Consider the following 25,899-nt stretch of genomic DNA (forward strand, 5'->3'; position numbering starts at 1 on the left):
CAGCCAGGACAGCCACGGCGCTGGCCACGCCCAGTGGAGATGCCCGGTGCCACAGTGTGCACGGCACCCTCGGTGGCCCCAGGACTCTAGGGCCGGCAGAGACTCAGACTGGCGGGGTCATGAGGAGCTGGGTAAGCAACAGTACTGGACTCCCACTCCAGCTCCAGGGCCAAAAGGCCGCTGAAGTACTCAAGCAGGGTTGATGGGGCAGGCCCACCAAGCATGTCTGGCATCACACACATGTGTGTGCACGGTGCGTGTGCTGCCACGTGAAGCTGAGCATCACCAGGAGACATGTTCCTGCCTCAGGACTCCCGAGACACCCTCTCCTGTGAGCATGTGCTCGCAGGGCTCCTGCTCTCCCCGCTGTCCACATTCAGGACACAGAGCACACCTCATACCCACCTCAGGGCAGGGAGCTGCACCCTGGGGAACATGCCAAGAGAGCCAAAATCTTACGTCTACTGAACTTTATCTTTAAACAGAGCCTGGGTGGCTCAGCTGGTGAAGCGTCTGCCTTCAGCTCAGGTCATGATCTCGGTCCTAGGATAAGTCCTGCACTGGGGCTCCCTGCTCAGTGGGGAGTTTGCTTCTCCCTCTGCCTCCTTGGGCTCTCTCTCTCAAATGAATAAATAAAATCTTAAAAAATAAATAAATAAAAAATAAAAATATATGTTTTCCAACTTTGTTTCATAAAAATGTTAAGTCTTAACATTCCTTTTTTTCTAAAGTGAGGGTGAACATCCTTTTATGTTTCCTGACCATCTGTGTTTCTTTCGTGAACTGCATGTTTATGTTACTTAAAATATTTAAAATACTTGTCTTTTTCATTTGCAGGATGCTTTGGGGGAGGGGAGAGATCACTTCAGTCAGTAATCATTCTGCCTCCTATCAGCACCATCCTTTAAAAACATGCCACCAACACAGGCCACGCCAGCCTGACCCCACACCTGGTCTGTGCTGCGGGCTGCTGTGCTCACGGCAAGTGCTCGGGGGGTGCCTGGCTAAATGCACGGCCTTCCCTTCAGAGCATCCTGAGAGCAGATGCGGGTCCAGAGCTCCCGACTCAAGTCCAAACCAAGGTAAAGCAGGTCACGGCTTCCTGCTCCAACCCAGTGTTTGGGGCAGCAGGGTGACACCCTGCCCCGGGCACAGTGAGTGCACGCACACAGCACACTTGGCAGGCCAGAGTCCACACCCAGGAAACCCAAGAACACGGGCCAGAGTCGTCACAAGGGCTGGCCCCAAAGCCTCTCCCTACCCCTCCCCCATTTTCACACATCTACTGATCATGGTAACTGGGAAGTGAAGAACATTAAAGTGTTGATAGGCCCACAAGGCTACCCGATGTCTGGATGCAAGGCTGGGGGTGCTCGGCCCTCTTCACCACGCCTCACATCACCCCACATGCGAGCCCACCTTCCAGTAGTTCCTCCAGAGAGTACCGCGAAAACACCGAGGTGGGGCAGAGCCAGAAAGGCGATGAGGTCTGAACCTTTGGGAACAGGGCAGAGCTGAGGGCACACAAGGGAAGCAAAGGGCCCTCCAGCAACTACCACCCCCCCCGAGCCAAGCTAGGTGGGGGACCCCCGCAGGCAGCTCAGGGCCCAGGCACACAGTACAGCCCCTCCTGCTTTGGTCCTTGCTCCCAGCTCTCTAGGAAAAGCGTCTCTCGCCAGACCAAGCGTGTGCCACACAGACATAGTCATCGTGCTGGTGTGAGGTGATTTTCCACAGAAAACATTCAGTGCCTTCGAATTCCAGAGGGGAAGAGCTTCCGAGACATGACCAGCTGTTCTCATTTGCACACGCACAAGCCTGGGCTCATCACACTCAGCAGATCTTCACTCTACTCCCTTTCCAGAAGGTAAACTTGGAAGTGTAAATGTAAAGGCAGAATTTGTTATTTACCTCAGGATTTTAGACTTGCAAGACCGCAATAAGCATTTACATCCAGAGTTATGCTCCGCTACTGCACGGAGCACACACGCCGTGCACGGCAGCAAAGCCCTCCGTAGCTGCCGCCCAAGGTCAGCAGACACTTGCGCCCACTCCACAGATGAGGAGAGGGGACGTCCCGCCTCAGGCTTCACGCCCAGTGAGAATTTACGGAAGACGAGAAACCACCTCCATCGACAGAGCAGCCAGGGGCCCCGGCCATCCAGTCATGAGCCAGAGAGCGACGAGGAAGAGGACAGCAGAACGGTAGGCCGTTTCTTCCGTTTGTGAATCAGGTTTCTTAAAACATAACAGTCGGTATTTGAGGGGAGGAGGAAGACAGTGCATTTAAGACTTTCTTGATCAGAGTCTAACAAATCACGTATCTGAACATTCATTTACTCAGGGACACACGTTTAAAATGCTGCTCTCCAGTGAAAGTTCCAGCCCGGACGGCCGCTTTCTCCGCTCTGGCCAGGTGAACGGCGTGATTTCAGGAACCTCACAGGCTGCTGAGCTGAGATGTGACTTGCCAGATTCAGTTCAGGAGAGGAGGAGATCCAGAGTTTCCCTCAATCCAGGAGCCAAGACAGAAAGGCACCAGCGTGTAACAAAATGCTTTCCGAGGGTGGGATGGGGTCTCACAGCCCAGGGGACAGTAAGGGTCGTCAGCACTTGACCAGGTAACTTCACCACATCTAAGGGTCACATAAACCAAAACTCCACCCCAGCAGAGGAGAGGCCCAAGGGCACAGCTGGAACAGTGCAGATTTTCAGCCTGGGAAGCCCCAAGGAGGCGTATAACCTCCACTCCTCCATTTCCAAGAAGCCCTAGTCTGTGCACAGTGACGGTCCCCTTCCTACAACAAACGACACCTCTGCACACAACCCTCGGCCACGGGAGGACAGAAGGCAGCTTCCCAGGGGACCGAGCTACCTGATGGGCCTGGAGTCGCCAATACAAATATGGAAGTGCCAGTTACACCGCACCCCACTCACTTTGCAGCTGCTCCACTGCCCTCATCGTTGTCAGAAGATGACGACGTAGAAGACCCTGGAAAGTACGCTGAGTCCACGTGGTTGGGGCTGCCGCCTGGAGCTGGGTGGATTGGGGACGACCGTTCATACAGCGGGGTATGCTTTCCTTCGTGAGGAATGTTGCTGTAGGTGCTGTGCTCAGTCAGACTCTTTCCACTCGTTTCCAAAGTGAGGGCCGGCTCAGCGAGGCTGTAAGGGTGTGGACCCTGGCCCGCGGCACCTGGGCTGGGCACCTGTGGGGCCTGAAATAGAGGGCAGGTGTTATGCATACACTTGAGGCCTATAGGCCCAGCTCCCGTCAGTGCTACCTGGTTTTAACTCAAGGAACACTGGCACCTGCTTCACATATCAGCTCAACAGCTTAAGAAATTATTTTAGCTTTTGCTAAAATCTGATGTGTGCACTACCCACCCCCACAACCAGGCAGGGAGACCCACTGCAGGAGGTGGGGGAGGGTCTTACCACAGGCTTGGCTTGCAGAGGGGTCTGTGGAATGTTGAGCATCTGGGGGGGGACATACGGTGGCACGATCCCAGGCATTCCGAACGGATTTGGTCTGGCTGTTTCGTCGACAAGGAAAGAAAGCGGTACACTGGTTAGCAGAGGACATGCCCCGGGACACCACAGTGGCCAGCACATGCCCCCATCTGCCCTGTACCCCCTCAGGTGACAACACACCACTGATCCCTACCTTCAAAAATTCATGTTTCACATGAAAAAATACTTCATTTTATGGTGATCAACTTTATACACTGGGGCTAGGATTTTAACTTCCAGGCATCTGGGCCACCCTCTCTCTCTGCCCCTGTCAGCTTCTCAAAGCCCTAAGACTGCAATATAGGGACAAAGCAGGGACAGACACTTCCCCTCATGTAAGTGAGGCAAGGGAATCTGCTTACTGAGACTAAAACTCAGTTCTTGGCTATTAAACAGAAACAGTGAAGTGTGGAAGTTGAAGCCAGAACCTTTCAGTTTTCCACTACTAAGCAAAACCGTGATGGGGCTGCGTGTACCAATGTGTGTTCCGGGGCCAGTCACCTGGCTCTCTGTGCTCTGAGAACATGACTCCCTAAGCCTGCTCTGACGTACACTGTGCTCGCTCTGCTGCCCCGTGCTGATGAGAGCCAGGGCAGCCAGAACAGAAGCGTGTGGAGAAGCGGCTGTGGACACACGTCAGGACCGGGCTAGGTACTAAGTCGGGACGCACAGCCATCAGCTCAGCCCACGGACCTGCACACTTGCACGCCCAAGACCTCAGTGCCGTCACCTGGCACGATATGTGGTGACTGACAGGTTGTACTGGGGACTGTGGCCTCAACATCAGAACACTTCCAAACACCATGAACTAGTTACTAATGCAATAAAAATGGGAATGAGACCCTTTGCAGCTTTGCTCCTCCACTGAACAGTCAGGTACGGGGCGCCTGTGAGGTCAAGCTGCAAGGCCAGGCCTGGGGCACCTGAGCCCCACATGTTCCCACAACCCAAATGGTGGGAACAGATAGCAGACCTGGGGGCCACCAAGCTATACGATCTCCTCCTTAGGCTTCTTTTAGAGAGTGAACAAAACCAAGCCTAGACGCCCCTGAACGCCAACACCCTTTACCAGGAAGGGTGTTCCTCCAACTTCAGAATCTGGGCAACTCCAAGCCAAACAAGGAGCCCACAGACCACCACCTCTCACCCCACCAACTTGCCAAGATAAACATATTTAAATTAAAAATAATAATAATAAAGCATCCCAAAACCCAAATCCTCCCTCTCATTCTCTGAAAGAAAACTCCCACTGTGTATATAACCTGAGCTCCGAGAGCCACCCAGTCCTGGTGGAGTAGGGAGAGAAGGGCCACAGCTCACTTCTCCCCACCCAAGAGGACCCATGTGCCTGGAAGCCACAGCCCGCTGCACAAGCCCTTCTCTGAGTGCCCGGCACACAGCCAGTACCAAGAAGCCGGGGGCACAACTTCCGCAACTGTGGGACAAGCAGCTGGGAATGATGACGCTGGCACACGTGCACATGCACTCACACGCTCACCCCACACATGCATGCATGCTCACCACACACAAACATGCACTCACATGCACATGCATGCACACTGGCCACACATACATGTGCACACACGCGTGTTCACTACATTCACCATAGACACACATGCTCACCACACACACGTGCACACACACTCTATACACACATGTACACACAGTCGCACATGCATGTTCACCACAAACATGCACTCACCCATACATGTGCACGTGTCTACTGCACACATGTGTGCATTCACCCCAAATATACCTGCACATGTTTACCACACGCACACATAAACACACACCCCCCCCACACACACGTATGCACATGCAAACATAGGGAAACATTCCTGATCAAACATTTCTGACCCAGGGGATTGGAACCTCCGAGTGTGAGACACAAGACATTGGTTGTGTGCCTTCTCAGGAGATTCTGAATCATGGCCAGAACACCATGAACTCCATTCAAGCTCTAACACTACAATTTAATCACCGTGAGAAGCGCAGTTTACAACCTCTTGTGGCTGACCCAACCCACGTAACTTCTGAGTAACTGCACAGAAAGTCGGCCATGCCAATTCCCAGCATTCCAGGGAAGGGGATCCTTTTGTCTCTATTTTTGGCCATTACGTGCTACCAACTTCCTGAAAAGCACAAACTTTCCTTAAAAACAAAAATAAACTATAACTTAAAAGCAAAGATTCCCAAAGTAAAGAGTTTCTAAAGTCACATTATAATCACTGACCTCAAACAAACCTTTAAGAACCTACAAAGCTACTTGCTAATCTATCAGAACCTGGTCCAGTAAGTGAATTAATCTTTCTACATTTCTGGGAAGGCTGGAGGATGGCCCAATGAGCCAGGCCTGCCTCGGGATGTGGCGTGCATCCTTGTGCAGGAGTTCTGGTCGGCAGCGCCCCCGAGCCAGTACGCAGAGCACAGTGTGCCCCGTGACAAGGCCGCCTTTCCCAGGACCTACCCCAGCTCGTGCGTGGAGGTTAACACCTCCAGCCTGTCACTCTTCTTTCACAGACACTCTGCTAAGAGAGAAGGGCTGTCAGCAGACTACGCAGACGGAGACAGACAAGTGGAAACAGTGTTTAAATACTGTATGAAAAATATTTCCACAATTAAAAAATTTTTCAAAGACTTCTTTGTGCACAAGGAGAAAAGCACACACACAACGCGGCCTGACAGCTACACTAAGCGAGCAGTGCTGTGGGTGAGCCGCACCCGCACCCCTGCGCCCTGGCAGAGCTGTTCAGCCACTCCCTGAAGCAAGAGAAGACACATGTTAACGAAGGATGGTGTTGACCAAGAAGGCCCGCTTAGAGCCAGTCAGCCTACCCGCGGCCCGGCCCGCCTAGCACAGACTCATCGACCACCAGGCATGGCGCTGCAGAGACGTTAGGCCAACCAAAGAAACGACAAAATCATGAACTCTTAAAATTCTCTAATGCCAAGGGATACATGATTTCAAGCACAAAAAACAGCTCTGACAACTCAGATTCGAAGATAAGTCAGTATGTTCCCTACCACCAATACTGATCTTGAATACCTACAAGAAAGATCAAATTTTCCAATGACATTAACCGTATTAAAACGGATGTATTTACTCAGCACTGATATTCTACAGAAGTTAAGACAGAAAGCCACATGGAGAATTTTATGTCACTTGCTTCCATCGTCTTCCAGATGAGTAGCTTCTGAAAGGCAGGCCACAGGCCAAAGACGGTGAGGGCAGAGGCAGGATGAGTGGAAGTTTGCCAGCTCTGAGGGACTGAACGCAGTCGCTTTCCAAGAGCACCAGCTCCCAGGGGCTCCCAGAGCTGGGACACACAGTCAGGCCCCCTGAGAGGAGCCAGGAGCCACCGTCTGGACAGAGAAGCATAAGCAGGCGAAAGGCAGGACTGAGAATCAAGCAAGTAGGTACCTGAACGAACCACAGACCCCCAGGAAGCACACTCACGCCAGCAGGAGTAAGAACTCCGGGAACTGGGGCAGTTCACCGCGACGAAGACAGTCTTCCTGATCACGGGACTGTGGGCCGACAGCATTGCATGGCCGGGAGCCAGCGGGCTGCTCCCCAGCCCCTCTGTTGCCCCGGGGTCTGGGCAGCACACGTGAACCTCATGGTATGGCATCACTCAAACCCACAAAGCGTCTGAGTCTTCAAGAGCAGGAGTCTGATAAGTGACGAGTGTGTCCAAGTTGTATGCAAATCTGTCCAACTCCCCACTCACGCACTCCAAGCTAGAATGGTGGGGTCCCACAGCCAAGGCTGCTGCGCACATGGGCTGGCAGAGATGGGGGGCAGGAAGGAGCACCAGTGCCTCACCGGGCTGCCCACATGGCTTCGGGAGCCCAACACAGCAAACCAGTCTCTGTCCGCCATGGATTTCAGAAATGCACAACCTGCAGGGACAGTCCCCGCCAACTGAAGTGGCCGTGCCCTTCTGTCACTGCACCCTGAGAAACCACCAGCAGATCTGACCATGAGCTGGTCATCTCGCAAAGACACACCTTGTCGAATGGCTCCCGATTTACCCCGAAATGACTGCTCACGGTTCTTTTTAGAAAATGACCTTTCAAAAAGCCATGAGACCAGACAGCCTGTATCACTTCATAGTACAAGGACTAAAATAAACTCACAAAAATCTGAATGAAAGGTCATGGGAACAGATGTCGAGCCTGAGGATGACGCTCAGGAATCGGAAGGAAGGAGAGGAGGCTCCACGTGAGAGCGCCGTGGCTTCTCCCTGGGGGCCTGACATCACTACCACGTGCACCAGCTTGAGATAAAAATGGGGACAGACGGACACACAGACACATCTCCAAAACCAGCAAGGGCAGAATGATGTGTACAACAGAGCCTCTCATGAAAAATGAGGCCACCACCACTGATTACTACACACACATGAGGTAAGAAAACACAGACCTATTTGAGGGGACAAATGGGACCTCAGAAAAGTCTAATGTCTTTCTTTAAACGAAGAAAGATGTGAAACAAACACTGCCGTTTGCTGACCCTGTTCCGTGGGCACACCGCTGCTTGTGGCACTGCTCCCTACACTGACGGTTATATTGCGTTTTTCCACAACAAAAAAGCTTAAACAGAAACCATGGAGATGGTGGCTTTAGTAAGCGGATCTGTAAGGCCGAACACCACGTACACTTTAAATGCCAAATTTCAAAAACCTCCTAACATGCAACAGCAGTATAATGTGGAGTATCTGGACCAAAAACGTGAAGAGCTATCATTGTAACGGCCGAAGAGCGGGAACACCGCAGACGACGGGCACGGGCAGCAGCCAGGATGGCGCAGCACCTACACTGCGGCCCGCGGCAAACTCGATAGGGCGAGGATGGCGATGGGCCTCCGGCGCGGGAGCCGAGTGGTAGCAGGCAGGCTGTGGGCAGCGTGTGTGGCCGTCCCGCCAAGCTTCCGCAGAGCCAGCACGGTCAGAGCAGCACAGGCAGTGCTGGTCTTCACTTGAGCTAGCTTGCCTGGCATCCACGAACCTGTCATCACCCTCTGCTCCGGACAGGCTGTGTGACCACTGCACCCGCGGGGTCCCACGTGGGCAACCCTGTTCTCCTGGAGATGGCCCTGCCCCGTCAGCCGAAGCAGCTTCGCAGGAGCTGCGTCCTTCCTCCCAGGCAGTGTCTCCATTTTCGGGGTGACACCTGATGATATGCCCTGACAGGCTGAAAGGCACCCTGTGGGGAGGCAGAGCTGTATTTCCAAAGCGCCTGTTAACCTAGAAACCCCAGCGACAATTGATAGGACAGTCTGGTGACATGAGCGACACAGGCTGTGTGGCCACAGGCTCCCCTTTAGTCAGCAGAAAGGGACGCCTGCCAGCACAGCCCACAGCCCAGAACCAGGGAACAGAGACCAACCCTCGTCCCCCTCGCGTTTACACCTACACCTTCCTGAGCCCTGGCCGCGACAGCTGGGTACAGAAGGCCAGTGACAGGGTCCTCCTTCCAGGTGAGACAGCAATCCAGTATGCTCTCCTGTGACCCGGTCTGGGAGAAGGGGACCAGTGAGGATGCAGGCACGCAGGGGCCCCTTCCTATGGTCACTGTCGGTCTGGTCTTGGCTTCCTGGGAGCAGCTCCCGTCCCCAGGCAACCTGTTCACCCGCCTGTTCCTGCAGGTTCCCCCCAGCCGACACGCTCTGGGGCCCAGTGTGTTCTGAAACCCTCCAAGCTCTCTCAGTGCCTTGCCAAAGTCCCCACATGTGTGCCAGGCACCTCCAGACCCCTATTTCGGACAGTGCAAGCCCAGTGAATCCTCCTGCTTTACGCCCCACCCTCCACGAAAGCCGCGGAAGTAGGCCGCTACCAGCCCCCATCCCACCCCGTTCCGTGCCTGGAGGGGCGGCAGCAGCTGCAGCGCTAGAAACGTCTCTCCTCGGATTCCCTGCACCTGGCTGAGGACCATGCAGCCACAGGAGCCAGAGACGTCCCCTCCTCACCAACCAAGGTGTGACAGACGTTCCTGCCACACTGCTCCTGCCCCCACCCTGACCTCGCTCCTGCCTCCACCTCCTCTCCGACCGAGCCATGAGGGAAGCCCGTCTACTTCTACATCTCCACTTAGCATTAGGGGTACAGACACGATAAAGAAAAGGGGACAACTGACACAGAATTCAGGGAGCTGGTGGGCAGGGAAACCTGAGGGTGAGATGTGGAGAGGGCTACTGGTCATGTTCCATGAGGCTGGCTTCATTAATTGTACACAGGCTATTGGTCCTGTTCCACACGCCCTGGGTGTGCAAAAGCTACCAAGTAACAACTTCTAACACTATAAATCCTCCAGTGAGCTTCCAGAGCCCCTAGAGTAAGTCTGAAGCCTCAGGCTGTGTTCGGATGCCACTGCCCACAGCCACACCAGCACCCTGCCCTCCCCTGCATCCTGGTCTCCAGCCACTCCCTTCCACTCCTTCCACGGCCAGAGTGGCCACCTCGGGGTCTCCTCCATGTGGAACAGACTTCCTCCCCATCGTCACCTCACTCAACTCCTGCTCTACCCTCAGGCCTCAGCTCAAACATTAATTCAGTCAAGCAGAATCAAGTCCTGTACCAGCTCCGTGTCCCGTCTTCCTGGATCTGCCCTCACCAGCCGTACGAGTCCACGTCTCAGTCATGTGCAAGGCCCAGGATGACACGTCTGCTCTGCCACACCGTCCAGAACCTGGCAGGTGCTGGCATGGGCTGGACACAGAAAGGTTTTTGGGTTTTTTAACTTATAAGTGTTGTTTTCTGAGCAGTTTTAAGTCTGTAGAAAACCTACGCAGAAAGCACACCCCTTGCATTCGTAGGATACATGTTCAACCAGTGGCCTAATTCTGCGACATGACGATTGTGAACAAGAGCCCACAGTTCCCAACAGGATTCCTCTCGGTGCTCTTTCTATGGGTTTGGACAAATTTGTAAGGACACATATCCACCACTATAGTGTCACACAAAATAGTTCCAAGGCCCTAAAAATCCTCTATGCTCTGCCTATATTCATCTTTCCGCTGACTTTCCGCTGGCCCCATGGCTGTGCTTTTTCCAGAACATCATGCAGTTTGAATAACAGAGTATGGAGGCCTGGAAAAGTGGCTTCTCTCACTGAATGTATTTGAGGTCTTCATAAGTTGATAACCCTTTTTATTAAAGCACTGAATAATAGGTCATTGCCTGGATGGACCACAGTTTACTTGTCCATCACCCACTGAAGGACATCTTGGACACTTCCACATTTTGGCAATGATGAATAAAGCTGCTGTAAGCATCCCGTGCAGAGTTCTGTGTGGACGTAAGTTTTTAATTCTTTGGGGTAAACACGGAGGAGCGTGGTTGCTGGAGCACATGGGAAGAACGTGTTGTGTTTTCTGAGACACCATCACACTGTCTCCTGCAGCGGCAGCGCCGGTCTGTGCTCCCCACAGCCGAGACCGCACGCCCCCGCTGCTCTGGTCCTCGCCAGCAGCCGGTGGTGTCGGCATTCCGGATGCTGGCCGTTCTGACAAGCGTGCTGTGGGAGCTTGGCTACTTCTCACTACAGAGGCCGAGAGAAGACAGCGTATGCACCTTCAGAGTCACTGGACCTCGGTTTCACCTGGGCAGCTTTTGACAAGTACACCAGGGTGAGCTCAAGCCTGCTATCTCCATTCACTGGCCTGAGGTGGGCCTCCAGCACCTGGGAGCCACATACAGCTGACAATTTTCCATTCTGCCTCTTCTTATGTGTGCCTCCCTTCAGACTGGGACTCTGTGGATGTGGGAGGCATCGTGTGCTGGGACAGAAAGCACAGAATTATAACTGTCTCTAGGTCCCCGGTCCCAACACGGTGTTTCTGATGCAGTAAATGCTTTCCCAGTGAATACTAATCTCACCTGCAACTGATTTTAAAAACCCATCTCAAAACAGGTCACTTCTGGGGTCCACCGTGCAAAGACAGGAGGGACTGGCACCCATTCTTCATCCTGAATAAGACCATGCACCGTGCATGGTGCTGCCCAGGCCTCCCAGCGCCGCGGAGCAACAGGGCAGACAGGTATGCAGGTCACTTCCACACCCTCCACATCAGTGCGGGGAGCAGAGGCTCCCTCGGAGCCGCAGAGGCCCAGGGGCTCAGAAGATGCACCCACCGAGCAGCCCCGCCAGGGCCAGTCCCAGACCAGGCCAGGAAGGCGCTCCTCTGGAAGACACAGATTCCTGAGGCCCAGGGAAGACCCGGAGATAACAGTTCCACCTAGAACCTCGGCTCCAGTCAGGTTTAGAAACCCCTGGTTAGAGTCAACTCTCCCCATTTTCACTCCCAAAAGGCTCCATGGGGCTAATACGATGCTTTAAATGCCTTTAAAACTACACATACTTCAGTTTCTAAAACGATTCATAAGACAAGTTCTAATGAACGAGAAAGTATGTTCCAACCCTGGCTGTCAAATGCTGAATGCATCTTCCCAGAAGGCAACATAACGGACCAAAGTCAGAAAAGACCACTTAGGACCTACCTACTGCTCACAAAAACATTTTTACGGGAAATGTGTCTCAGGTTCTCACATGGGATGCCAAGAAAACCTCTCCCCAATTCCACTTTGCTCCTTCTAGGCTCTCCATTGCCCGCTCAGCGCCACGGTGGGAGCGGAACAGCACATACAGGCAAGAGGGATGGCCACCATCTCCACATTCATCTGTTTCTTTATACTTGTCAGGAAAATAACGAAAGCGATTTTACATGAATCTCTTTCTGCTGGCTCCAAATTGTGTATCTGTAACTTGAAATACACCTTCTTCCCAGTCTTGACCCAAACTCTGACCCAGGTCACCCCATATTCCAGGTCACACAGCTGTCGGCCTGCACTTCCAGGTGCCCCAAACTCTGTGCCCAATGGCTCAGGTCTCCACCACAGTCAGCAGCCCCAGGAGACCCTGCAGAAAAGGCTTTAATGCAACACACGGTAGTTATCACCCATATGGATCTGCTTAAAAATACTGCCCCAAACACCACAAATTCTTCCCCAACCCAACACTGTTCCCCAAAACCCACAGACAGGAAGTGAAACTAAATTCCAGGAGTGTCACCTCCATCCATAAAATACTTCCCTCACATGTTGTTTGACAACGTAAGAACACAAGACCACTTTGTACAACATTACAAGGTTTTAAGAAGCTCAAATTTAGGGGTGCCGGGGTGGCTTGGTCGGTTGAGTGTCTGCCTTCGGCTCAGGTCATGATCTCAGGATCCTGGGATCGAGCTTCCCATCAGGCTCCTGCTCAGCAGGGAATCTGCTTCTCCCTCTGCCCCTCCCCCTGCTTGTGTGTTTTCTCTCTCTCCCCCTCCCAAATAAAACTGTCAAAAAAAAAAAAAAAAAAAAGGCAGCAGCAGCTCAAATTTAAAAGTACATTTAAAGCCCATCTCATCTCTTCAACATATTACCAACCCTGTTAGAAGCTCAGACCAGTGCCAAACACAGCCTCATGCTCCTTTCCACCCTGACCTTCCTGCTTGCCTCCTCCTGAGCAAAAGTTCTAGTCCCCATTGCACTACAGTGACTATTTCAACTACCATGTCACACAAGAACCAGGTGTCACCTCAGACACACAAGGGGCAAAGCTCCTGCCAGGCTCTGTGGTTACAGGCTATTCCTTGCCTTTCCCAGCCCTGCTCCGAGAACAAAGACAATGTCTGCCCTATGACAAGTTGTCATACAGCATGTCACATACACTCATCTCCATAACCAGGGAAGTCTGAGGCCGGAGGCCATAGGGTCAGGATGTCCTCCCCTGGTGTCAGACCTTGCCTGTCACCTGTCTTGACAGTGTCCACTGGGTGCCCCTGCCATAGAAATAAAGCAACAAACTTGACCTGCACTGCCACATATCCCTCTGTCCAGCACAGTGACCCCAAATCAAGATCTCACAGTTCTAGTTTAATAGCTTTTCCTAGATCAAGTCACTTAGTCAAATACTTTCCCAGAGGGGCACAAGGGTGAAAGTGGCAGTTGGGGCCCTGGTTGCCCCAGACCTGACATTCCTGGGGGAGGGTTGGGAGGCAGTGCACAGAGAATTAAAGCCAGGTACTGACACATGATGGCCGGTAGCTGATGGCCTCAGAGAAGTGACAGCAAAGCCAGGACCTCAGGAACTGGAGTGTCCCAGGCACAGGAGGTCAGGAATCACTCTTGGCGTAGGGCGCTGAGGCCCTAAGATAGGAGCTAGCCCGGCACATCCCCAGTGGAAGTCAGCAAGGCCTGGACAATATAGGGCCGAGGCTGTAGGACCAAGCCATGGGGAAAGCAGGGGCACGGTTCAGAGTTTGTCCCAAGCATGAACAGACTGCACATGCCAAGTAGTTTTCAACAGCACTGTGGCTGTGGGGGGCCAGAGTACCAGCTGTGAGCCCCAACCTGTCAGAAGCCCCGACTGTGGGTCCCAATGGACAGGCCAGTGAAGCCACCATGCCTGTAGCCCAGCCCTCCTTGGGCACTGGGCACCCGCAGAGACCACCACCAGCAGCCAGCACGCCTCCATGACCTGTGGGCCCCCCCACACACACACTGCAGCTCTATGTCTGAGTGAGCTGATAAACATACCACGTGAGGGACAACTCTCTGGGACATTTCAAACCTGGGACTAACCTTCTGAAACCAGTACAAAGTGGTGCTCTCTAACCACACCATGAACAAGGAAGCAGACACAACAGAAACAACAGTGGGCAGCACGATCTCTGAGCTTCATGGCTCTGGACGCAGAGAGGCAATCGGGCTCAGGGAGAAGTCTGGCACATAGGTAGGCTCAGGGCTTCACAGCCTCCCACGAGAGCGCCACCAGACAGGCTTCAAGCAAACAGTTTATAATTATTTTTATTCCCCAATTTCAAATCTCTGAGTTAAATTTGGTCTTTTGCAAACAAAATACAAAAAAAAAAAAAAAAAAGGTAGCAAAGGAGAAGATACCTATTCACTTTTCTGAGTTGGATTTACAAAGGGGTCTGCAGGTCCAGAGGCCTCCCCGCAGAGCATCCCGTGGACATCCCTGGCCCGCCCCCAACTCCCAGAAGGTCGGTTTGTCCTGCTCCTCAACCCTTTCAGGGGCTACTGCGAGTCTGCCCAGGAGGCACAGCTCCACATGCTCGTGCCGGCTGCAGAAACCTCACTTCAGATGAATAAAACTACATGACCACTGGGCCCACGTTTTCATCTCTCTGGTGACTGCATGGTCAGCGTCCATCACAGAGGCTTGGATTTACTTACCTAAGTAATGTGCTGGGTGAAATGCCATAGGCTTACTAGTCGCTGAGTAATATCCAATTGCTCTCTTAAATCGAATAACTTTGTCATCTGTTCTAGACTGAAATAAACGTAGGAAAACCTTTGTAAATTGCATGCCACTGGTCGTGTGCATGAACATACTTTCACAATTCAGCACATGTATCATCTACAGCTTTTCAAGTTAGAGAAGAGTTTAGAGTGACATTAAAATCTTTCAGGAATGGTGCTTGGGTGGCTCAGTTGGTTGGGTGATTGCCTTCAGCTCAGGTCATGATCCCAGAGTCCCGGGATCAAGCCCTGCTTCAGGCTCCATGCTCAACAGACAGCCTGCTTCTTCCTCTGACCCTCCCCCTCCTCGTGCTCTCTCACTCTCTCTCTCAAATAAATAAATAAAATCTTTAATAAATAAATAAACAAACAAACTTTATTTTAAAATATTATCTTCCGGGAAAACCAACACATCAGACACTAATCCTCTCAGAGTGACGTGGGTAACACAGATTGGCCCCCACGAGGAATCCCAGCCTTCTCTGGGCCACATCCCTGGTGCTGCCTGGGGAAGTTTTCTGTCCTGTCTCCAGCAAGCAGGACAGTGGTTTCAGCTTTCCAGAGAGACATGGGAGGTCACACCTACCTCATGTCCTCTATTAACCCCGACCTGCTCACATTCCCTACTTTACAAAAAAAAAAGGAAGAAGAAATCCCTGACCATCACCTGAAGGGATGGATAAGTCATGTTCACAATTCCACTTGGCCCATGTGATAGGTCTGTCTTCTCAGGAGAAACGTTATCGATCATGATGGAGAACGAAGGAGTGCAGACCTCCCAGGCATCTACCTCAAGCCCTCCTGGTGCAGCCGAAGGGGAGGCTGGGAGCCAGGTGCCGGGCCCCTGCCACCCCCACCCCCACTGTGCAGAGTGCTCCAAGCCTGCGCTGTACCTGAGAATGCTGGAACACGTCTTTAGCTACGGCATCCAAGTCCGAGGGGTCCTGGATGTTGCGGACGTAGTCAGCCACAGCCTTGATCACCACATCGCATGGCGGCAGGACTAGCTGGTGGGCCCGGACCTGAGAAACAAGTGTACAGGTCAGTAGGTAAGTCCCAAGGGGCAGGGCCCAGAAGCTGCATGCCCCATCATGACCCCTCTGTAGGTCCTGGCCCCAAGACTCTGGGGCTGGGGCTCAAGCCCTGCCTCCCCATGGGTATTAAGTACAGCTCAGCCACTACCACTAACCTAGGTCATGGAGCGCCTGGCAGTCCTGCGTCACTTCTGACACGTCTACAGCCTGCTCACCATCAGTCCTGGACTGTAAACCCCATGCCCCACAGCAGCAAACATGGCACAAGAAGCCATGGGCTGCAGACACTTCCTCTCTTCCTATGCCAGCCAACAGAAGGCCATGACAGGTGGATGCAGTCCAGGCATCAGAGTGCCAAGAAAGCCAAGTCAGCTGTGAACAGAAAGAAAAGATGGGTCCCTGACTGCTGATGCTGAAGGTTGTGGCTGGTGAAGATCCATGGAGTAAGTGTCGGAGTACTTCACTGTCCCAGAATAGCTGACTCCACGAAAAGGTAAGTAAACGGACTTTTTTTAAAAAAAGGTTTTATGCTCTTTAATAAAAACTAAAACACTATGAAAAAAAAGATATAATTTCAGCCTTAACTAGAGTTTTTCTCTTCTCTTAGAAACAACAATGAATCAGGCACTAAGTTTGTTTTTAGCAATTAAAAAAAGTCAAATGATAGCAAAAAATAATCTTTATTTCCCACATAGCCACAAAGGTCACAAAGAAAACAGGGCACAGACCCCAAAAAGCCCTCTGCTCCTGCCCGCCACCCTGTGACTGTCCAGGTGGGCCCAGTGTCACCTCAGGGTCTTCCGGGGTGAATGGGGAGCAGGGGAGCTGGCTTCACAGATGAGGAGTGAGGAGGGGTCACAAGCCACGGACTGCAGTGGCCCCCAAATCTGGAAGAGGCAGGAAACATCCTTCCAGAGCTTCCAGAAGGACTGTGGCTTTTACAACATTACGATGATAAATCTGAGTTGGGTTGTTTTTTTTTTAAGATTTTAATTTATTTATTTGAAAGAGAAAGAAGGAGCACAAGTAGGCAGAGAGGCAGGCAGAGAGAGAGGGGGAAGCAGGCCCTCTGCCGAGCAGAGAGCCCGATGCGGGGCCTGATCCCAGGACCCCAAGATCATAACCTGAACCGAAGGCAGAGGCTTATTAACCCACTGAGCCACCCAGGCACCCCGGGAACAGATTCCTCACGTCCGAGTCGCAGTTCTCAGGCCCTGTGTGCCAGTCATTAGCACTCGCGAAAGGACGCCCCATCATGAGGCCTCTAGAGAACCGCACACGTCTATGAGCACATCCCAAGCTCAGGCCCAGAAACCCAAGTCCCCCATGAAGACAAAAGCCCACGGGGGCACACGCTCCATGGGGACGAAGCCTGGCAAACAGCGTGTGCCAGTCAGTGTGGGAGGATCTCAAGTCCCATCTGTGCTGCCCATACAGGACGTCCGGTCCCATGGCCGGGCAGGAGCAGGAGCAGCCGGCGGCAGCGCAGGACAGAAGAGTCAGAACTAAAACCCTGCGCTGTCCTCACGGAACAGGGACGCGGCTGGGGACGGCTGTGCCTGAGAGTCCCGGGCCTCGACTCCTGGCCTCCGCAGCATGGGCCTGGCTGACCAGCTGTGCCCCTGGCTCCCTGAAGAGCTTAGGAGGCCCTCGAGGTTTCACACCATACTGGCAAGGCTGGCTGTTGTACGAGCAGTTTAGGCACAGAACAGAGTGATGACAACATGGTAAGAACAGAACCTATAGGATATAAAACGGCCAAGTTTGAAAAGGGCTGTCCCCCAGGGCGGGGAGCTAACAGGGGGAGAACCTCTCCTGGGGGGCGCACACTGCCACGGGGACTCTGCCGATGACGGGTAGTCACTCAGGGTCTGTCCCGCCTCGAGTGAAAACGACCATCTGTCACTTTAGTTCCCGTGGACATCCCTGCTTCACTCCCACCCTAACTGCTATGTTGAACAACTTTGAAGGAAACGGACACTACCAGTGAAAGCTCCTGAGCGCCACCCCCCAGCCCCGAATGGCACAGAAGTCCCCAGGGCCCCGACTTCCTCACACCAGCCGCCCCCGGCCCTGCAGCTTCATTTAGAATCAAGCCTCCCAAACCACCTCGGTGAGAAACCCGGGACAGTGGCCAGGTCCAGGGGACAGCCTAAGCGCACTCATAGCTCGGGGCACATCCCGAGGGCCTCAGTGCACACAAGAGGCTCTAACTCAGGAAGAAAGAGTACACAACGTAATTTCTACAACTCAGATGGCACTGTTATAACCTCGAAACATTTGGCAAAAGATTATACACGTTTCAAAACTGTTTACCATAGTATTCCTTTCATGAGAAAGATTCCTGATACGTTCAAATATGCCTATATCTGCAAACAACCAATTTATTAAACTTCTGACGTTCCTGACAACTTTTAATTTGTACTTTCTTTAAAACCTTGCCGCGGGCTGCACCAGGGAGGAATCACGTATTCCTATGGTCTGGGAAACAGAGCTGAGAGCGAAAATCCGGTGGAGGAAGCCAACAATCCCCGAAGATTCCAGCCACCTCGAACATGGCCCATGGCCCTCCTCCACACACACCACACAAAGGAGTTTCTCTGCCGACTCTCCGCTGGTACAAAATGATGACTTGCTGTCCCTCAAAAAGCGCTAAATCCTCCCGAACATGCTGGAAGAGCACGGGGACACCCCCCAACCCCCAGCCACAGAAGAGACTGCAGGGAACTTACAGCAAACCCTCCCTGTCCACTCAAAAAAACAAAATCACACTCAAACCCCAACCCAAACTCTCTCCTTGGAGAGAGGCTTCAAAGTATTTTTCTGGAAGTCCTACTTCTCCTTTTTTTCTTTTCTTTGAGCAATTGTACTTTTAGCCCAAAGCTTAACCTTAGGAGAAAAAAACAAAACTTAAATTGCAATATATCTAAGTTAAAGTTGGAAAAATGTACTTTTTGTCTCCAAGGATAGAAAGTAAATTCTGTTTAATTAAAAACCAAATGTTTGCGATCATCTGCCTTTTTGGAGCACTTTGTAGCAATTGCAGTAATTGTTAGTTACACACTTTGCAAGCAAAAAGACAAAACCTGTAAGTGGAGAGGACCTCCCAGTGTGTACAGCATCCCAGTGTGCAGACAGGACAACTGGTGGCAGACAGACACAACCTGGTGGGAGCTGGCAGGCACAGCCTCAGACGAGGCCATCAGCACGGAACCCCATCCTGGCTCAAGGTCTCACTTCCTACTGAATACCGTGTGTTGCTGTCTCCTGTGGGTCATGGGCAGGTGGTGGGTGCGAAAGGCACTAAGCCAGGTGGCCCCCATGATGGCCCTTCCTGTACCCTCTGGCTTCCCCTCTGGGACCCCTCAAACCCACAACCCAGCAGGTACACCCCCCCCCCATTTTGCCAGCCGCGATAATCCCGTTCCATGTGCCTCTCTTGACACCCTTTACCTTGTATTTTCTTCTGCACCCTGGCCCACTGCTGGAGCTGTCATGAACTCGGTGGTGTGAGCACAGGACAAACCCACTCCGCAGGGATGCGACCAGGTCCAAGAAAGCCCCAGCACAGCCAGCAACAGCCACCACAAGCAGCAATAGGCTCCCACTCTTTAGGGCCCCATTCCCATCCATACCTAGCAATTCAAGGGCCACAACACAAGTTCACGTCTGTCTCCCCAAGGAGACAATCTCTTCCCACCCATAAAGGTGAAATAATGAGGGTCCTGCCACAGAATCAACTTGCGGCTGCCAGGTTCCAGTATTGCACTACTTCCGTGATTCTGTTACCTTACCTTGGCTCCATTTCAAAAATCAAAGACTTGTCCACAAATTAATTTAAATGGCACAATGCAGTTACCACATGACATTTTAACTGTTAAACCCACGATGCCACAGCAGCAAAGGATGCCACTAAAATCCAAGATTCTCTCCCAGACAGTATAGAGACTACACCAAAGGCCCTTCTAAAGCTTTCTAAAATGTGCCACAAAAAAGGTTAATTTGACAGGGTCTTAATGTTCACATGATGGAATAAAATGTTTCTACTGAAACAGAAACTCCCTTCCTGAGGCAATAATGCCCTGGCCGGGGAGCATCCTGTGAGCCACGAATGCAGGGAAGCGTTGGCCTTGCAGACCCGGGGCGTCCCACACGGACACAGTGGCACAGCCACGGAACCCAGGGGAAGCTGGCTGTGCACATGGAAGTCATTTCTTCCGTGAGGTCAAAGCACTGGCACACGTTCCACTTCCGAACAGATCTGTTCCAGCTCTAAGTGGTATCAATTCCATTCTCAACATTTTTGTTGGCTTTTTAAGACAAAAAAATGAGTGTTCTCCAAATCAATAGGTCACATTTTCATGTTATATAACTTTTTACCTCCTTTTTAAAGAACAGATATTCTCACTGAGAATTTGTCTTCACTTCAGTACCCTCCTCCTTAAGCCTCAGGCCAGGGCACTGACAACAACCGCAACACGTCCACAGTGTTTCATGCCTGCCGCCTCATGAACAGCACCCATCAAGTGCATCTGTGTTGCCTTTTTTTTTTTTTTTTAAGATTTTATTTATTTGAGAGAGAGAGATCACAAGCAAAGGAAGGGGCAGAGGGAGAAGCAGGCTCCCCCCGAGCAGGGAGCCCGATGCAGGACTCGATCCCAGAACCCCGGGATCACGACCTGAGCCAAAGGCAGTTGCTTCACTGACTGAACCAGGTGGCCACCCAGGCCCCCCACCCAACTTTTTTATAAAGATCTTACATGTTGCATCTTTAGGAAAAGAGCATCAGGATACTGACACACAATTTAGCTGAACATATTTACATACACCAGTTCCTTAACACAAAAATTCAGCCCCCGCACACACCCAGGGAAACAGCCAGTCAAAAGCCGGGTAAACTGCATTTGGACGGGCGCACACACGAAAAGGGACGTTGACCAGGTGGGGCTCCAAGCCTGGGGAAGGGAGCCCACAGTGAAGTTTCACCTGCCATTAAATGATCTTTCTCCTGTGCATTTTCTTCATACAGAATAGATCATCTGGGGCCACTTAAGTCTTTATTTTCATGTGGACAGGAATCTGAAATCCTCAGATGCTCGGGAAGATGTAAATGGGGCCCCTGCAGCAGCAACTGTGTGGGGACGCACACGGGACCCGCCGTCCACCACACTCCCACCTGCATGAAGGAGCTGCACGCCTGACTTCAGTGACAACATTTATAAAGCTGACACTGGAAGGGAAGACAGATGCACAGAGCCAGACCATGTCTGACTTCACAGCACATCAGTTTATGGTAAACAATACAGTTTGTTACTTGAAGTATTTTCTTTATAAAGATACTTAGGAAATAGAAATGTTAGAAATCCAAATGCTTTAAAATGAAGCAAAGTTAAAAATAAGATGCAAAGTGTAACAGACTCACATTGGTTTTGTTTGAAAACCACTGCAGTTCTATTTTAATTCTGCTGATAATTATGTCATTTTAAGTACCTCCAAGTTCACTGGTATCTTATTTTGCTTTTAAAAATCTTATAGTACACTCTTAGGGATTAAATAATAATATCAACATTTTCAAAACATTTTATAGGAAGTTTTTACATAGGAGATTACAGTGCTACAATTTTGGTTAGTTTGAAATAAATTTTGACCAAGTGAAAAAAGGTAAGAACAAAAAACTCTTACGATCTCTTCCAGCTTGTATCCAAACTTTGCATAAATGCTATCCACCCATCATGGACATTTCTGCGAGCGCAGGGCTCTTCCACTCTTTATCCTCTCGTCTAATGAACTGCTCAGCGTGAGGCTATGAGCAAGCTGGAACGCGCACCACTCTCACGTCAATGACTGGGACAGCACAACTGTCACGGCCACTCAGTCCCCCTCAGGCCGGTCGTCAGCACATCTGGCTTGAGCTCTGAGACCCACATGGCTCTCTACAGGACTCCCCGCCAACTGAACCAACATACCACAAAACCAGGATTCTGGGGCTTGGTGCTGCTGCTCCCACACAGCCTCCCAGCCGCTCACTGGAACACGGGTGAGCAAAACACAAGTTCCACACAACGGCTCTGCTGAAGCAGAACCTGACCCCTCCATCACCATTAGGAAAGCCACAAGATGTGACGGCAGCAAGTCTGAATTCTGGCAGTGACAGGGAAGGAAACCAGAAAGCCACTTCGCCAACACTCATTCACTCGCGCATGAACACGGGATGTCAGAGTGTGTCCCCCGTTCTTGTTGGAGACAAACTGCTAACCCAGGAGGGCCCCTTGGAGGGCCGTGTAGAAGAACATCGCTGCGTTTTACCCTCATGCCTCCACCGTGTGGTCCACTCTGGACATCCCAAGGGGACAGAGGGCCCTACTAAGGTGCTCACTTGTAGGACCACCCAGGTGAGCAGCGTGCCCACCGCCCCAAGGCAGACCATACTCCCACCTTCTAAGTGACACCGCTCCTAGGGTGGAGATGTCAGCAGGGACGGCTGTTTCTGAGAATGAGGATACAGGGCGGTAAACGCACTCAGACAAGTAGGAACACCATATCCAGTGTGCAGGTGGAGCGTCCTGGTGGAGATGCCCTGGCAGATGGAGGGCTACACCCTGCAGTCAGGGAAGGGGTCTCATGGTTGAGCTACACTGGACAGAGCTCAACACAGCAATGGCAGCTGAAACCCTAAGAGCAGATGAGATGTGTCGGAAAGCCCGAGGCCGCAGCAAGATGTGAATGGACCACAGGGAACACACACCCACTGTGGTGGCTCAAATTCACCACAGGGTTAAGCCGCTGGGCACGTTACTAGAGGCCACCCTCCGGAGATCTACAGAGGAGCAGTGGGGCTGGGAAATGTGGGAAAGACGAAAGCACATTTACAAACTGAGGGCTATGAGAGCACAGGGGTGACAGCGCCAGGTGTGCAGGGCCCACATGCGTCTGGTGACAATAGCTCAGCTCAAGAACACAGCACAGACCGGTCTCAGACCAGAGAAGGCAGTGGCAATGGGCCTGGCCAGGGAGAAGAGGCAGTGGGGAGGGGGCCGCGGGGACAGGAGCCCCAGTGCTGGGATGAAGGGTCTGTAAGTGGGAGCAGTGTGAGACCAGGAAAGCCCAGAAGACAGAGATGAATGTTCATGACACGTTCAGGAGGAGGGATTTTACCTGCGGGCACGGGCAGCCGGGTTCGTGATGGGGAGCCTAGTGTTTAAATCTGCTTTACGGAAGCATTTTATATGCAGTGAAACCCATCAACCTCAGGCACACAATCACTGAGTTCTGAGAAAGGCACACCTTAGCAGAGCCAGCACTGCCATGGGGGACAGAGCCCAACATGCCCCCGGTCCCCAGTGCCGCTTCCCAGCCAGTGCAGGCAGCAGCTGCACACCGTGCCCTCTCTCGAGTTCTGCCCTCCCTGGGATCTACCCAGAGGTGGGCTTGGAGATCTCCCTTGCGTCTGAGATCTCACTCAAGAGAAGTTTGTTCCCTCCCCACTCCCAGGCCTTCCCGTGTGACTCCATTCCACCCATCATTCACCGGCCGGCCAAGGGGTGGTTCTGAGGCCCCACATAAAGCCACAGGGATACTGAGGCCTAAGTGTGGGCGAACACACAGCTTCATTTGGGGTGAGTGCCATCAAGTGGGAACGCAGCTCACAAGGGAGTTGTATGTTCAATGTTGTAAGAAGCTGATGGGCTGCTGTCCAGGTAGCCACTCAGGCACACTCCCGTGGAAGCCACCTGGAGAGCGACAGGCTGTGCCATCCTGCCGCCTCCCCTGGCTATGGCTGGCATTCCCTAAGGATGTGGAGGGCCTCTGCGCACCTACTGAACGGTCCGGAAAATGCCTGTTCAAACCGTCCCCATCCCTTTTTTGCTGGGTCCTATCTTCTTACTGTGCCTTCCTTTATAAATTCAGGACACGGGTCTGTTACCAGAAATGCACTCTGACCCCTTCCCTCAGCCACTTGCTTTTCATTCTCTTCACTAAGAAATCTTTGCCTCAATCAAGGTCGTAAAGATTTCTTATGTTTTTTTCTAGACTTGATTTTAATATTCTTTTCATTTTTGCTCATGGATATCTGACTACTATAAAAACTATCCCTTCCCCATTTTATTGGGGTTTCTACACGAAAGCCCTCCAACTCTGTTCTTCCTTCTCCACATTCTTGTTGTTATTCTAGGTCCTTTACAGTTCCACAGGAATTTTAAAACAGTTTTCAATTACTTTAAAAAAAAAAAAAAAAAGCTTGCTAGTGTTCTGACAGGGAGGTAATAAAATCTAAGTAAGTCTTTTAATCCACGAACGCAGTGCTTCTTTCCATCTAGGTCCTTCTTTGACCACAACTGTAAACTCACCGCCTGCTCAGGTGGGCAGTTCCCAGGTGGGCAGAAGAGATGGCACGGCACCATCAGGGGAGAGGGTTTGCTAGGCAGGGGGTGGACGTGAAGCCTGAGGCAGGTGGTGCTAGCATGACCAGCTTGAGAGGGCACCCCAGAAGGGAGATACTGAGAGGAGGGGAGCAGAGAGCCCCCGGAGGCCCAGCAGCAGGTGTCCACACTGAGAACTAGCACCGGCAGAAGGTGGTGGTGACAGAGGGTGAGGAGTAGTGAAGTTTAAAGTTTACAAGCGGAGATAGAGCTCTTCTGGGAGGACACCCAGGGCAGGCCTCTGGGCCCAGGAGGCCGTGGTCCAGCTGGGCCAACTGCACACCTGACCGGAGGTGAAGGACGTGCAGCCAAGCTGTCCAGCAGCCCCAGTGCGCTGAGCTCATGAGGGCTCTGGAAGGTAAAGGGGAAGACTGGCAAGGTCCCCAAGGCATTCCCAAGTGACAAAAACTAACAGTACAGCCACTAGGAGCAGTAAGAGGTGGTATTTCGATGGCTTGACTCTTCAAAGAGTTACCAAAGAGCCAGATCAGGAAAGAAAAGCACAGCCCACAGAATGGGGGAGAGTATTTGCAGAGCGTGTGTCTGCTAAGAGACAGAATCTGGAATACAGAACAAAAACACAAAGAAAAAACAAAAAAGCCCTTACAACTCAGTAATAAAGAGACAAATGACCCAACTTAAAAACAGACGAAGAACTTGAACAGACATCTCTCCAAAGAAGCTAAACGAATGGTCAGCGAGTACAGGAAAAGAGGCTCACAACACCATCACTCATCAGAGAAATGCACATCCAAACCACCTCACACCCACTGGGACAACTGAAAATCCAACAGACAACAGCAAGTGCTGGCGAGGATGTGGGGAAATCAGAACCTTCCCAGGGTTCTGCTGGGAGTGTGAATGGTGCAGCCATCGCAGGAAGCCTTCTGGTCGCTCCTCAAGGAGAGCAGGAGCAGCAACGCTGCCCTAGGCACCTGTCGGAGAGCAAGGAAAGTACGTCCGCACAGACGTGGGCGCAGATGCTCACGGCAACTGAACAGTAGGCACAACCTGAATGTCCACCAGGTGCTCGTTTTGGCAGCACATATACTGAATGTCCACCAGCTGATGAGTCCCCCCCCCCCCCGGAAACAGTGTCCTCCTGGCAGGAGAGGAGTGAGCGCCAACAGCTGCTCCCCCATGGATGAACCGTGCAGAGTTACACTCAGTGAGAGAAGCCAGGCACAAAAGGATATGTACATCTACTTGTATCAAGTGTCTAGAAGAGGTACGTCCAGAGACAGATGTAGATCAGTGGTTGCCTTGGGCAGGGAGGTGGAAAAGCGGGAAGTGAATGCCAACGAGCACTGGGTTTCTTTCTTTCTTTTTTTAAGATTTATTTATTTATTTGACAGAGAGAGAGAGATCACAAGTAGGCAGAGAGAGAAGGGGAAACAGGCTCCCTGCTGAGCAGAGCCCGATGTGGGGCTCGATCCCAGGACCCCAAGATCATGACCTGAGCCGAAGGCAGAGGCTTAACCCACTGAGCCACTCAGGCACCCCCGACCACTGGGTTTCTTTTGGGGTGATGAAAATATTCCAAAATTAGTTGCACAACTCTGTGAAAGCTAAAAATCACTGAACTGTATACTTTGAAAACACAGATTTTATGACATATGAATT

General features: G+C 51.9%; 1 protein-coding gene across 1 annotated transcript in view; it reads right to left on the reverse strand.

Annotated features, from left to right (window-relative positions):
• The window catches only part of LOC116873062 (constitutive coactivator of PPAR-gamma-like protein 1), a 97,284-nt gene that overhangs the window by 44,696 nt on the left and 26,689 nt on the right, over nucleotides 1-25,899 (reverse strand). Inside the window, exons 6-9 of the mRNA XM_032866715.1 lie at nucleotides 15,716-15,844; nucleotides 14,757-14,853; nucleotides 3,439-3,536; nucleotides 2,938-3,218 (exon numbers count right to left, since the gene is read on the reverse strand). Of these exons, the coding sequence (XP_032722606.1) occupies nucleotides 2,938-3,218; nucleotides 3,439-3,536; nucleotides 14,757-14,853; nucleotides 15,716-15,844 (605 nt within the window). The remainder of the gene's footprint in view (nucleotides 1-2,937; nucleotides 3,219-3,438; nucleotides 3,537-14,756; nucleotides 14,854-15,715; nucleotides 15,845-25,899) is intronic.

The sequence above is a fragment of the Lontra canadensis genome, unplaced genomic scaffold, assembly GCF_010015895.1.
Source record: "Lontra canadensis isolate GAN:19392208 unplaced genomic scaffold, GSC_riverotter_1.0 scaffold31, whole genome shotgun sequence".
Classification (NCBI taxonomy): domain Eukaryota; kingdom Metazoa; phylum Chordata; class Mammalia; order Carnivora; family Mustelidae; genus Lontra; species Lontra canadensis.